The 13,597-nt window shown below is 39.1% G+C and overlaps 1 protein-coding gene across 2 annotated transcripts; it reads right to left on the bottom strand.

Moving 5' to 3' along the window:
- Positions 1–898: 898 nt before the first annotated feature.
- slc12a4 (solute carrier family 12 member 4) lies at positions 899–13,572 on the bottom strand. Of its 2 annotated transcripts, none has more exons than XM_077595025.1 (24): positions 13,430–13,572; positions 9,578–9,672; positions 9,362–9,493; positions 8,796–8,942; positions 8,196–8,250; positions 7,970–8,100; positions 7,508–7,749; positions 6,775–6,989; positions 6,462–6,626; positions 6,201–6,299; positions 6,050–6,107; positions 5,788–5,962; positions 5,569–5,687; positions 5,163–5,261; positions 4,930–5,049; positions 4,734–4,838; positions 4,464–4,632; positions 4,202–4,397; positions 3,227–3,396; positions 3,015–3,146; positions 2,774–2,881; positions 2,522–2,709; positions 2,305–2,438; positions 899–1,772 (listed from the first exon to the last, which is right to left on the bottom strand). In XM_077595025.1, the coding sequence occupies exons 1-24, from the start codon at positions 13,557–13,559 to the stop codon at positions 1,681–1,683; spliced, it is 3,276 nt and encodes a 1,091-aa protein (XP_077451151.1). In that variant the 5' UTR covers positions 13,560–13,572; the 3' UTR covers positions 899–1,680. The 2 variants fall into 2 exon arrangements, with proteins under 2 accessions (XP_077451151.1, XP_077451150.1); XM_077595024.1 differs by lacking the exon at positions 13,430–13,572 and adding an exon at positions 10,203–10,502.
- Positions 13,573–13,597: the final 25 nt, after the last annotated feature.

Here is a 13,597-nt window from a genome sequence, read left to right as displayed (position 1 = left end):
ATATATATATATATATATATATATATATATATATATATATTCAGTTTATATACTTGTTTGTGTCTGTGTAGTGTAAAGAAAAATTAACCAGATCAATTTACAACATCTATTAAAAAAAACCAGAAAAGGGATCGACAGAAATGTGTATAAATTCCTTTGCTCAATATGACAGTTGTGTTTTGCTGCCATCTGAAGGAGATAATTTGTAAATCCACAGGCTGTGCCCAATTGAATAGTTGAAAGGTTTTTATTTTTCAAGCTTAATGAGAGTTAAATCCAAATTATATTGAATACTGCAGTTAAAATCCTATTATTCAAATGCAATAAACTTTCAAGATAAAAAAGAAATAATATTGATTGAGGAGGAAGGTGAATTCTGACAGGGAATTTATAGTTGAATGATAAATCTGAGAGGTTGTTGACTCATTCCATAATTGTATAATTTTACTCTCCAAGATTTAGCTTTTAGCCACACATGAAATAGTGTCCATGAAATAAATCTAGCTAATTATTTACTAATGTAAAATACAGGAAGCGTTCTTACCTAGAAACAATTTCAAAATTTCAGGCCATCAGGCATGAGATTTTTTGATTAAGAAATACTGCAAGATTGTGACACTGTATAACAAAACGTTTTAAACAGTAAAACCACTTGGCAACAGACAGCCATTTCCAAAGATATTTGCAGAAACCCACACTGTGCCATAGTTGAGTCGTCAGTTCAAATCAGGTTGGGCATCTATCGCTGTTAATGCTGGTTAGTGAAATCATGTGCTCATTTGTACACTTCTCCAAGCGTACAAATAAGATGAAGTGCATATAAACAGTGATGTCACTATAAAAGACTGAAGCTAACCTCTACAACAACCACAAAGTGGAAAACGTACAAGATTCAAAATGGTTTTGTAATAAAATAATTTATTGAAGGGGAATTACTTTTTTTGGTTGGTGGGAAATGATGCAATTTAGCACAAAAGAAAAAACATTCTACCAGAGCACTGCCATCATTAATTTAAATTATAAAATTATCTACAATGGAAGCTATTGCTTGACGGTGATACCAACCAATTCTGTTTTGTTATTTCAAAATAAAATGATAAAAATGAACTGACTGAGCGCCTTCTAATTTATTAAACAAAAGAACCTTTAACCTCTAGTAGACTTAATTCATGACTCCTAGCCTTGTTCAAACATTTCACAAATACTCGCCCTTAATCCCTTCAAAATAAAATGTTCTTTCATAAAGACCCAGTGGCTCCCTACATTTTTGCACATTATCTTAGAAAAAAGTATCAGAACATGAAACATACAAACAAGAAAAATGTTTTTCTAAAAAAAAAAATGACACACAAAATCGTTTTGCTGTCATCCAGTAACAAAGGGGCAACTTAAAATGGGTCAAATAAATAAATAAATAAAGCGTGCCCCTCGAGAATTCCATTCTATCAAAATGCGCCTATCAGCGTTGTGTACCCTACACCAAGGTGGGGAACTTATAACCTGGGGGTAGTATGCAAAGTTGATCTCAGAAAAAAACAAAAACACCCTTGCTCTGCTAAATACGCGGTTTGATAATGTTAAACATGATATTATTATATGATGACAACAAATTCTAATGAACTTCGAGCAGCTAAAGCCTGTAGTAAAGGTGGAATGTTGAACCTCCGCGGTCCATTTTGGTCACGAATAGATTGTAATGACCTCTCGCCCGCCGCCTCGCACTAGCAAGACTCTTTCCAAACCTTCGGTCAACACCTCCAAAAACTCCATATCTGCGAGAGAGTAAAGTCAAGGGGAAAAAAAAGCCCAAACTCTTACGGTGAGGTGTTTGCGTGTGCGGTCGATTCGTCGCCGGTCTTTTGGTCGCGGTCTTTTGGTCGCTGTCTTTTGGTCGCCCGGACCGCGACAACGGGCGACCAAAAGACCGGCGACCAAACAAGGTAAAACAACACAGTCTACGCATCAATAAAAGCCAACAATGGCCATGAGCAGTTTCACTGAGCCAACATGTGAGTGTATAAGAGTTTGTATGTACATGCGTTGTCCCTTTAAGAAGCTATGTCAGTCGGGGTCATAACAAGTTCTCCAACAAAAAACAATAAAAGTCTGGGAAATTTGGAGCTTTTCTTTAGCCTAATAATTACTAGGGCATTAAGTATGACTAAATAGTAATTTGCAGTTTGTATTTAGGGAATTTGAGCAACGATTTAAATGGTAATTATCAATAACCTTCCGGGCGACCAAAAGACCGGCAACCAATCGACCGTGTACCAGGTGTTTGTAGTCATCACAATGAAAGGATACAGTTCTCGTCTCCGTCCGTGTCGCGGGGTGGTCCCGGCATGTTAAGGAGGACCAGCCGTGCATCGTGGGACCTGTTGACGATCACCTCGTTCAGCTTCACTGCCGTGTGCATCCGCCGTACGTTGGACTGGTCCCTATAGGACAAAATGTATGATGCACCCATTTGAAAATTGGCTTTTGTAGCTCTCATTCAAAATAAATAATTTGAGAGACTCACGGTTTGAGACTCATAAGTTCCCTAAAGTTCTCAGGCACGTTTCTATTCCTCCTCTCAGCCTCACATTTCTCCTTGGTCCAAGTCATGTGTACATTCTCTGGCAGAGGACTGTCCAATGTGTCCTCCTCTTCGTCTGAGTACAAACTTCCCATTCGCACCAATGAGTGTTTGTCTTTCACAAGTTGGGCCTATGAGACCAAATATAAGAATTTGAAATTAAGCCTTTTTGAGGCGCTTTACTGTGAGACTTACCTCCCTCTGCCTTTCTGCTCCGGACAGTCTCATATGCCTCAGCATCTGAGATCTTTGCTCCATCATCAACGTGCGCTCATAAGTGTACGCCGAGATGTCACTGTCATGCTAAAATACATAGGCACATTGTCTTTGCAACAACTTACTGTATCACCAAAACATAAACTATCATGTATACTGAAAATATCTATGCAATTGTTTAGATCTTATGGCTACCCACATGAAATCATTGATATCTTACCATCTCCACCACTTCAACTTCAGCCTCTATCCTCAACTGGTAAAGAAACGTGGCCAGATCTTTTTTCATCTGGATGCTGTTGTCGTCCATCTGAGCTACAGTGAATATACGCATTTTGCATTTTCTCCACACCTAAACAAAACAAAGCTCGAACTTATCCACCACATTTTTAATTAAATAGAATCAGGTATATATGAATTCAATTTCTGTACTTTGTGTTGCTTGAGCAGGAAAGGCAGCAGCATCAGCATTCCTCCGTCATGGACGATCCACCACACGTCAATACTGCCGTCGGTGTAGCGCTCGTGGTTGCTCGGGTAGAACGACACATTTTTGGGCACCATTAGAGCCAGGTGGGCCGCAGTGGTGCAACGGACTGTGTCTGCGGGGATGGAGATGAGAACATGAAAGCCATTTAGGGCCTCAGTGAATCATGATACAAGGATGCATAGAGTCATGATGTTCTAATATACAATATGGGACGTTCCAAATTGAAGTGTAACCTCATTTATATTGGTGTAAAAGTTCAATTGAACAGATTGCAAGGTCGAAATATAAAAACTAGCAAGGTAAACATGGTCTTCTTGTTTCAGAAATGATTAAAAAATATCCAAGGTGATCGTACTGCATTACCGAACAAGCCTTAAGAGTTCATATTTTAGTTTTTTAAAGCATTGAAACCTGTTGAGCACTAAAATAAAACTTTAATGTGATCACTTAACTATTGAAAGCACTTATATTCTTCCATATCATATCATGTTGGGTGGTTTATTTCTTCAATAGGAAGAGACTGAACTTTTTGTCCTCATTAAACATTAAAATATATAATTAGAGAAATTTTGAGTAGAGGCTACAAATACGATGATAGAAAGGTTTGTGGTTCTGACAAATGTTAGAAGACCATTATCGATAAAGCTTTAAAAAAATGTCATTCATAGCCAATGGAAACCTAAGGAAAAATTGAATTTGGATTGGATTGGATAACTTTATTCATGCCGTATTCGGGAAATTTCATTGTGGCAGTAGCAAGAGGGTGATTAGACAGAACAACAAAGCAAAAGCACAAAGTACAAAGCAAATCAAAGTAAATGGGATCATTAAGAATCACCAAATCACATCTGTAAAACACAAAAAACAAATAAGAGTGGACAGAGCTACTGCCACCTTGGAATAAAAATGTGGCTTACTGATAAAGGTCTTCCAAGCTCGAGGGTCCTCAGATTGCCTCCATCCATACGGCCACCCCATCATCACCGTGTTATGCTTCATGCCCCCGAGACCACAGGACTGGATGAGATGGACGATGCCCTCTCGAACCTTTGTTGCCACCACCACCTGACAAAATCCCTTGACTTTTTCGATGTCCATCATGTTCTTGATGGTCTGTCCAGATAAATCAATATATCAACACATTTCATAGGCATGCCAAAATGCCTTCATTTGCATCACCTGTTCTGCTGCTTGCAGTTCTCCATAACTTTCCAAGAAATTTCCCTGGATGACAGACCCTACTATAGTCAGACCCTTCCCTGCCTTTAGCTGTGAGGCAAAGGTCAGGAGTCGGGGATATTTAATGTGGAGGTCCTCATCCAGCTTTGACAGTACCAACAGCTGAGGTCTGTTGGTCAAAGTCAAGACGTCAATGCATTCATGTGTCAAGATTCTACAACACATTATTTAATTTCAGGCTACATCTTTTCTAACCAAGCATCGCTCTACCTCCAGTTCTTCGTGTGTGGGGGTCCAACTTCTAGCCTCAACAGAGCATAGCGTGCAGCACTCAGGGATAGTCCTCTGATGCCATCCCCCCACTCCTTTTCAGCTCTGTTTGTATTTGTATTAAAAGGAAAAGATACAGCCTTCTAAAACATCAATATTCAGGAGGATCCAAACCGCGTACAAGCAAAGGACGTACCCTTGATACTCTATGTACTTGTAGATCATCCCAGCAATGCCCATGGCTACGATAGCATAATACCAAGAGGAGATGAACATCAGGGCCAAGCACATGCTCATTCCCAGAAAGGATAGAGTCCTTTGGGCAAAAGATGTACAATACTTTGCAGGTTTTGGGACCCAAACATACTTAAGTGATAAAATCTCCTCTCTGTGTAGAAAAAATATATACATAGGTATTCTTTTTCTCACCAGTGGTAATATCTGAACCTCGGCCTCCAGTTCGGGGTGCGCAACAGAGTTTGGACGGCACATGCAAGGTTAACAAAGAGATAACACATCAGGAAAAACCTATAAGAAACACAAAACAAACAATAACGATCAGAGAAGATCCCATCCAAAAATTAGACAAACTGAATTTTAATTGCACTCATCAGTGTTTCTGTCTGGTATTGTTGGCAGATTGAGTATGTTGACCAACTTGGCCCAACAAATGGAATGATCGCGAATATAAGCTTATGACATGCACGTTGGCATCAACATTATAATTGAGTGGCACATTATCAATTTATTTATCCTACGCTGGTATGCAATACATTGTTTCATTGTTCTTATAGATTGAATTTACACAAGCATACATCTGTCTGTGTCATCTTACATAGAAAGAATAGGTGCCACCATATCCAACGAGGCAATCAGGATACCAAGCTCAGCTATGAGGACAGTCAGCAACAGGGCCCATGTTGGCTCACCGTTGAGCTTCCCATGACCGAACACCTAAAACCAAGCAAATGATGGGCTAAACAAAAGTCTGAAGTGTTTTAGTGTCTTGTATGTCTCGTAAGAATTGTATAATCAGTCATTTGAAATGTCTCACTCTGAGGAAAGGGATGATATTGTCCTTTGCGATGGCTTGTAGAAGTCTGGGAGCTCCAGTGAGGGTCTGGAGACCAGCGCCCACAGTGGAGAAAAAGGAACCAATGACAATGACCCAAGGGGAAGGCCAGGACAGAGTTCCCACCACCAAGTTGTTCCTAACCGCATCCCCAAACCTGAAAGTGCAAAGTGGACGAGTTTCAAAGAGAACATCAATTTGATCATTTCGAAATCCTCTTCCATGTGAATGCAACTGTACCTACTTGTCTCTTAGGACCACCCCTTCGACACAAGCCCCAAAGAGGATAACAGAACTCAGATCTTACGACCAAAAGTTAAGGTACATTAGGTTAAGAGCAGGTTTGTTCACAGGCAAAATATTTGAATTGATATGGCCACCCAAAAAAAGGATACAGACAAGAGTCGTGGTGGTAATAGCTAAAATGGTTCCAATGGGGATGGACTTTTGAGCATCCCGGAGATCTCCAGATCTATTGGAGCCTGCCATGATACCTTCAAAACAATACAAAGTCAATGTAATGGTTTATATCGAAATTATGATGATGACAACACGATGGAAGCGGCAAGTCTAGTCATTGAAAATTTTCTCACACAATGGTCTCTTTCAGACTTGATTAGATATCAGTTTGTATGCAGTTTATGTTGTTGTCTTACCTGTGGCAGACGGAAAGAAGATGCCCACTAGTAGTGTGAAAGATGTGGCGATGTCTGCCGACACATACATGCCAAAGTTTTCCACGGTGTTGTGGGTGTCCACCGAGGCGAGTCCTTCCTTTTCCAGGATCTCCCCTTTTTGGAGGTAGTCACCCCACATGTTGTCTGATCGAAACCGAAAAGAGAGGTGAGGCCAAGTACATTTTGTTTTCAAGATTGTTTGAAAGCAAACAGGTTCAGAATGTTTCATTGTTTATACATTTTGAAATTAACTTGAGTTTTTACATTTCTGTACCACATTACAAAAACATACCTCGAAATATTCCACTAGCTAGTCCAGGGATACCCTGAATCTCTGTGACATTATTCTGCAGGAAGTAGTCGTCACACTGCGCACTGGTCAAGTTACCCGGAATGCAGAACATTTCCCAAAGTTGACTGCGTCCTGTGACGTTACCATTGGTGACAATCTTTGCACAGACATCGAAACGTTCTCGAACCAAGGTCCTGTTGCCGAGCATGCAGATCCTAACGAAATAACAGAAATATCAGGTAACCAAAATATTGAAATCAGTACAATACACTAGAACACATGTGTCAAAGTGCCGGCCCAGGGGCCAAATCTGGCCCGCCGCATCATTTTGTGTGGCCCGGGAAAGTAAATCATGAGTGCCGACTTTCTGTTTAAGGATCAAATTAAAATGAAGAGTATTGATGTATATTACATTTCCTGATTTCCCCCCTTTTAAATCAATAATATTATTTTTTAATACATTTTTTCTGTTTTTAGTTCAGAAATCATTTTGTAAAATCTAAAAATATATTTAAAAAAAAGCTAAAATAAACATTGTTTTAGATCTATAAAAAAACTGAATATTCAGGGCTTTAATCCAGTTCTTTTAATCCATTTATTTAAAAAAATCTAAATATTATATCTAAAATGGTCCGGCCCACGTGAAATCAAGTTGACGTTAAAGCGGCCCTCGAACCAACCCGAGTCTGACATCCCTGCACTAGAAGATACAATTTCTTAAACAGAAGCTTACGGGAACTCTGGTGGATGAGAGACAGACTTGATTGCGCCGGCATAAATGGACACAATTGAAATGATGACGCAGGCGAGGAAGAGCGAAGCCAACTTGTTGACATATTTGACACCAACAAAAACCACCACGGCCATGAGACTTAGACAGATGCTTCCGTAGACGCGCATATTGTTCAGCACTGCGCTGTCAGTGCCGTGGTGGTCCGTGGCATAAAAGATGGCCGCCTGTGGCACCAAGTATTTCTGAGGGGGAAAAAAAGTAAAAGAGTTGTTTTTGTTTGAAAGACTCAAAAACGTTTTTGAGTACTTTGAATTGAATTGAATGCCTTTATTGTCATTACACAAGTATAATGAGATTTAAAGCTTTCACCACATAATGCACAAATAACAACAACAAACTGACAAATAAGTAATCAATAAATAATACATAAATATATAGTTGTTTCCTGTGCTCAAAACTCACCAGAAATATTTCAATGGCTCCAAGGATGTACATTGCAGAAGCAAAAGTGGTGCCAAGGTAGAAGCAGAGGCCTACAGCTCCTCCAAATTCAGGTCCAAGAGAACGCGAGATCATGAAGTAGGCCCCACCAGCTATAAAAAGGTAATACTTTTCATTTTCTAATACTTCAGAATACAGTTTTAGGCCAGAGTACTACACTATCTGGGGCCACACTGATTCACATTACCTGGAACAACACCGTTTGTTGCAATGGCACTCATTGATATGGCGGTGAGCATGGTCTGTGGAAGAAAGGGGTGTCAGTAAAAAATAAATAATAAAAAAAAATAAAAATACAATAATGGGCACAAACGTAGGGAACATCTGCATGGCATGCTAGCATCTAACCATCAGAGTGACACATTGTTTTCCAACTGAATGAGCTTAATCCCACTTTAAATAATCAATATACTAATGGTGTGTCCTGGAAATACATACTACTACAATACTGATTATGCAAGGCAGTCGTACAGTAGGTAATGGAGACCCTCTGCCGAAAGCCAAAATACTATTCTTTTTACTATACTTCATAACTTAAAATGTTGCTAAAGAAATACCTCTCAAACTGATTAAAACTATAAAGGTGTCCTTTTAAAAAATGTGAATAGTATTGGTCCACTGTACCTAATTTTCTGCCCTGTGACTAGATGCTATTGACTCATACTCAGCAGGCACATACATGCTCATGACCCACATCACCCATGAAATCTACCCGGTATATTAGCCTAGTTTGTGTGTGTCCATATGACTGCGTGGAGTTGGGTGTGTGTGTGAGAGGCCTACTAACACATGTGCAGCACATGATGACAATAAGCAGGGACTGCATGATGCCAGCCACCCCGACAATCCACGTTAGCCGCAGGAAGAGGATGACCCCAAAAATGTTCTGCAAGCATGGCAAGTATACGCCCATCAGAGTGCCCATGTCGGGAGACTGGGGGAAGCAGAGAGAGAGAGTTGGGAATGATTATTGAGCAATTCAGGAAACAGCAGTAATGATGGTCAGAATTGATCGGTGTACTCTTTAAAGGTCACAGCAGCATGTTACAGCCTTTGCGTGACTAATTGAACCTGTACATCCATCCATTTGTTTCGGAGAATTGGCCACATTAGGCTCAAAGGTGAGCTGCAGGGGGTTTAAAAAAGATTTTATAGAATTTAGAGGCTTGCTGCTACAGCTTGGAAGATGAATGAATGGGGAAAAATGTTTAGAACTCTAAATAAATCGGTCTTGAATTGCATTATCTTCCATATGTGAGGCACCATTGTATTAAAGCAAAACAAGCTGGACAAGTTCATATAAAACTTGGCTGAGAAAGCCCTATAAGTGTAATTTTGCAGTGTTGCACTGACCTTGGGAGTGTTTCTCCGCGAGGCCACTGCGCTCTCCTCCTCTTCATGCTCCTTCGCTCCCTGGGTGATATTTGTGTAGCTGACCAAGCGACTGAGCAGAGATGACACCTTGGGTCGAATATCCAGCTCTTCCTGAATGAAGGTGGGCAAAAGTTAAACAAAAATCATTGTTGTTAATTGAATTTGATGGACAAAAAGAAGGGGAAAAAACAATACCTCAAACAAGGCCAGATTCCTGTCATAAAAGTCATTATTTTTCTTCTCATCAGGACTGTTGAGGAAAGGAAGGTCTTCTTTGTGATTGCCATGTCCTGGAAAGTCATATGACACAAACACATCCTTAGAAGTTAGTAAATTCAAGCATGTGCTCATTATTTTTCCTTTATCATCAGGTTTTTGCAAGAAAATGGCATTTTTTGTTTAAGATAGAAACTTAGTTACGGCATACATGCTGTGTTTTTATTTACTTTGTGAAGATTACAATTTCAGAGGAATGTAAATTTCAAAATAAACTTTAGCAGCAATTAAAATAAGTTATGTAAAACTGTTTTTAATAGCCCTTGTGCTCATTGGTTTTATTTTTCATTTAATTTAATATGATTCCAACACGCATAAGCTTATATGGACAATTTAGATGAGTTTAACTGAGTTGCAAAACTGTGAGGCAGACATAACTAACCATCAGACAACCTTGTTGCTTCTTTTGCAATGTATGCATGCATATATATGAACTGAAAATGGAAACTTGCATCAGCATTGGAAAAAAAATGTATTTAAAAAAATAATCTCCTGCAGCATCAGTAGTTAATAATAGGTACATATATATCAGGTTCTCACTCACCTGTGCCCAGAGCGGCACTGTTGCTGCAGCTGGTGTCACTGAAGCTCAGCATAGTTATGAGCGTTGTTTTGCACCCTGCACTCACATCAACTACTATCCAGGACACCCGCTCACCCTGGGTCAACACCCACTGCGGTGCCTGATCCATCTCATGGAAATCCTCAATGATGTAGCACAGAGCCATTTGTAATTTGACATCATGTAATGATGTTTCAGTGAGTTACCTCATAGAGGAATAAACTAGGTAGCAAAAAAAGCATAGGCTAGATAGGATTTTTATCACCATGAAAATGCTATAGACATGAGTTGGGCCAAGTACATACTAGAGCACGTGTCAAAGTGGCGGCCCGGGGGCCAAATCTGGCCCGCCGCATCATTTTGTGCGGCCCGGGAAAGTAAATCATGAGTGCCGACTTTCTGTTTTAGGATCAAATTAAAATGAAGAGTATAGCTGTATATTTATTTCCTGATTTTCCCCCTTTTAAATCAATAATTGTAATTTTTAATCTTTTTTTTCTGTGTTTTTAGTTCAAAAATTATTTTGTAAAATCTAAAAATATATAAAAAAAAGCTAAAATAAACATTGTTTTAGATCTATAAAAAACGGAATATTCAGGGCTGTTTTAAATCCAGTTCTTTTAACCCATTCATAAAAATATATATAAATAAAATATTTAAAATGGTCCGGCCCACGTGAAATCAAGTTGACGTTAAAGCGGCCTGCGAACCAATCCGAGTCTGACACCCCTGTACTAGAGAATAAATAATTACACAACACTGTCCTCTAACGTTCATCTATGTGATTGCATTGAAATGCTAATTCATGTTGTTTTTTCCCACTGGAATGAAATGAATCAATAAATAAAACCTAGATTTATGGACTAGATTTCTTTTTTTATTAGTCTCATAGTTTTTGTTTGTTTAAATGTGCTATTTTTCCCAATTTTTATGCAATACTAGGCACTTTGTCAATGGTTTCGATGTCAATCAGCTCCTTATTGCAAAATCCTATTATCTACTAAACTTCCCCTATAATGATTGAATTAAAGGTTTAACACTGAGAGGCAGATTAGCTGACTCTACTTCCTTTTCATTTCCTACTCAGCTGCACAAATGCTTGCACATTTCTTCCACTTATCAAAGTAAACCGAATTGAACTATTTACAATGAATATGCAAAAAAATAAAATAAATAAATAAACTTGTAATCCAAGATTGTAAAAATGTCACTTAAATACAACCTGGAAAGATAATAAAACTTTATGTGATAAAGGTACTTTGACCCCAGATTGTTGTTTTCGATCTCGATGGACTTCATATTTTAATGTCGATTATGTGTCTGCAAATCCCTTTAAAACTATTTTGTTATTTAGGTTATGTAAATAAATAGATAATCTGGATTACTGGTGTAGGAACCAGTCACATGCTTTCATTTGTTATGCTATTTTGGGGTACTAAACATAACTGACAATGGATGTCATCACCAAATGACATTGATGTACACTACTGGGCAATAATGTTTGCCATTTTTCCATTCTCTTCGCTATACGTTCCATTTCCTGTTTAATGGTTGTTATCATATTCTCCTTCATAGCTCGCTGGTGTCCTTAGGTATACATCACCAAAAAAAAAGAATGTCAAATTTAAACCATTTGGGGATGTCGACAGTGACAGTCACATTGTGTAACTGCAATCGTCCACCCAATGTGGAAAATGCATGGGAGTGCTTCTCTGGCTTTGCCACAATGACCACAGTGTTATAGCAGCAGCCTGTTTTGGGGCCTGACAGGCCTGTGTTCATAAACTACATATGACGTTCAAGTGTGTCATTTCCTCCAGCTCACTACTCCTTAAATAAAATCCATCTTTCATCGTGTTTTTCCTTATTTGGCTACATCACTTATAAGTCAGTTCTAGGACACCTACAACTAAAAATGCCATTAACACTGACATTCCCACCTCAAGCATTTTTGAAAATGTAAGAAAACAAAGACAATTGCATTGCAAAGTCCACAAAAGACGGTCCTCGGACACATCTTCATTGTTGACGTTGTAGTGGATCTCCAGGGTTATATCGCAAAGTGTTTACATAACCTTATTATAGCATGCGCCTGTTCTCCTCATTCATCAGTCTCACTTTTTTTAACAGCATGTTGTCATCCTCGCAGCTGCCCACAAACTGGGATGTCATTGCTCTGGGAAGCTCAAGACACAAAAAGTGAAGATCACTTAACAGTGACTATAGAAGCTTTGTGTAAAATGTTGCATTTTGAGTGTTAATAGTCGTTAGATGTGTTTTTTTTTTATGCCAGGTACACAGAGATAACATGCCCAACAATCCCTAAAACCATTTTATGAGTAGCATGAGGTGGAGAATCATATCTAACATATCCCACATCACAGAATGATCCAATCATGCTCATATTAGGACAAATTATCTATATTTGTGGATCCTGGTTTAATACCTTCCATGACAAATGTTCCTCAAACTTCTCGCAAATTACTTGAGGTAACCTGTTTTGTTTTAAATGACTTACTAGTTATTTCCAAACAAGCCTCAAAGCTTTTAAACAAGTTTATTTATTTTGACTTGAATGATCTAGTTTTGTAAACAAACCCCCTTTTAGTTGTGTCTTCATTCTATCACAGTGCATACACTAGTTTCAACTAAGAGGGTCAGTCAGGCATTGTATGGGTTGAAACCAAATGCAGCCTTTGGTTCTGTCTGACTCAGTCAAAAACCACACCCAATGAGTCTTTTATTCTACAAGATATTCTCTCTCTTTTTTTGTCCATGTTGGACAAATCCCACATAACCATGCTCTCTTTTGTTACTCCCGCTCTGGGATTCTCCTCCCTTTTTCTTGTGTGAACAGGGTGGAAACAAGTGAATGACAAGCTGAGGCATAATTCTTGCAAAAACAAATCTCTCTTTGGAAGTCAGACAACAGCACCGTCTTTTTTTATTAGGCGCCTCTCAGGGGCCTTTTGGGTTAGGGTGCCATCAATACTGCATCCCCATTCCACAACCCTCTTTGTGTTGTTCCCAACTGTCTCTAGACTTAGTAAGTTTTGAAAATTGTAAAAGATATTTGAAGAAATGAGCTAAAAAATTGGTTTCTGACCTTGCCTTCCACCCAAACAGCTGTTTAAAAGTTGGGTCTGCCATGCCGCTAGAATTGCTCCCATCATTATTGATTCAAACTTTGAAAAAGTTCTTCAACTTACCATCAGAGCTGACAGTGTCCTGATTATCCTGCATCCCACCATCCCGGTGATCCACGGCGTTGATCCCCTCCAAACTGTCATAGCCAGACTGCGCTCGATCCCTCACCGGTACCACTGTAAAATGAGGCATGTTTTCATCCCCAACTCCAGCAGGGCATAGCAAGTTAG

The sequence above is a fragment of the Stigmatopora argus genome, chromosome 2 (genome assembly GCF_051989625.1).
Source record: "Stigmatopora argus isolate UIUO_Sarg chromosome 2, RoL_Sarg_1.0, whole genome shotgun sequence".
Lineage (NCBI taxonomy): Eukaryota > Metazoa > Chordata > Actinopteri > Syngnathiformes > Syngnathidae > Stigmatopora > Stigmatopora argus.
Note: the sequence above shows the minus strand (reverse complement) of the source record. Positions and strands in the feature narration are given on the sequence as shown.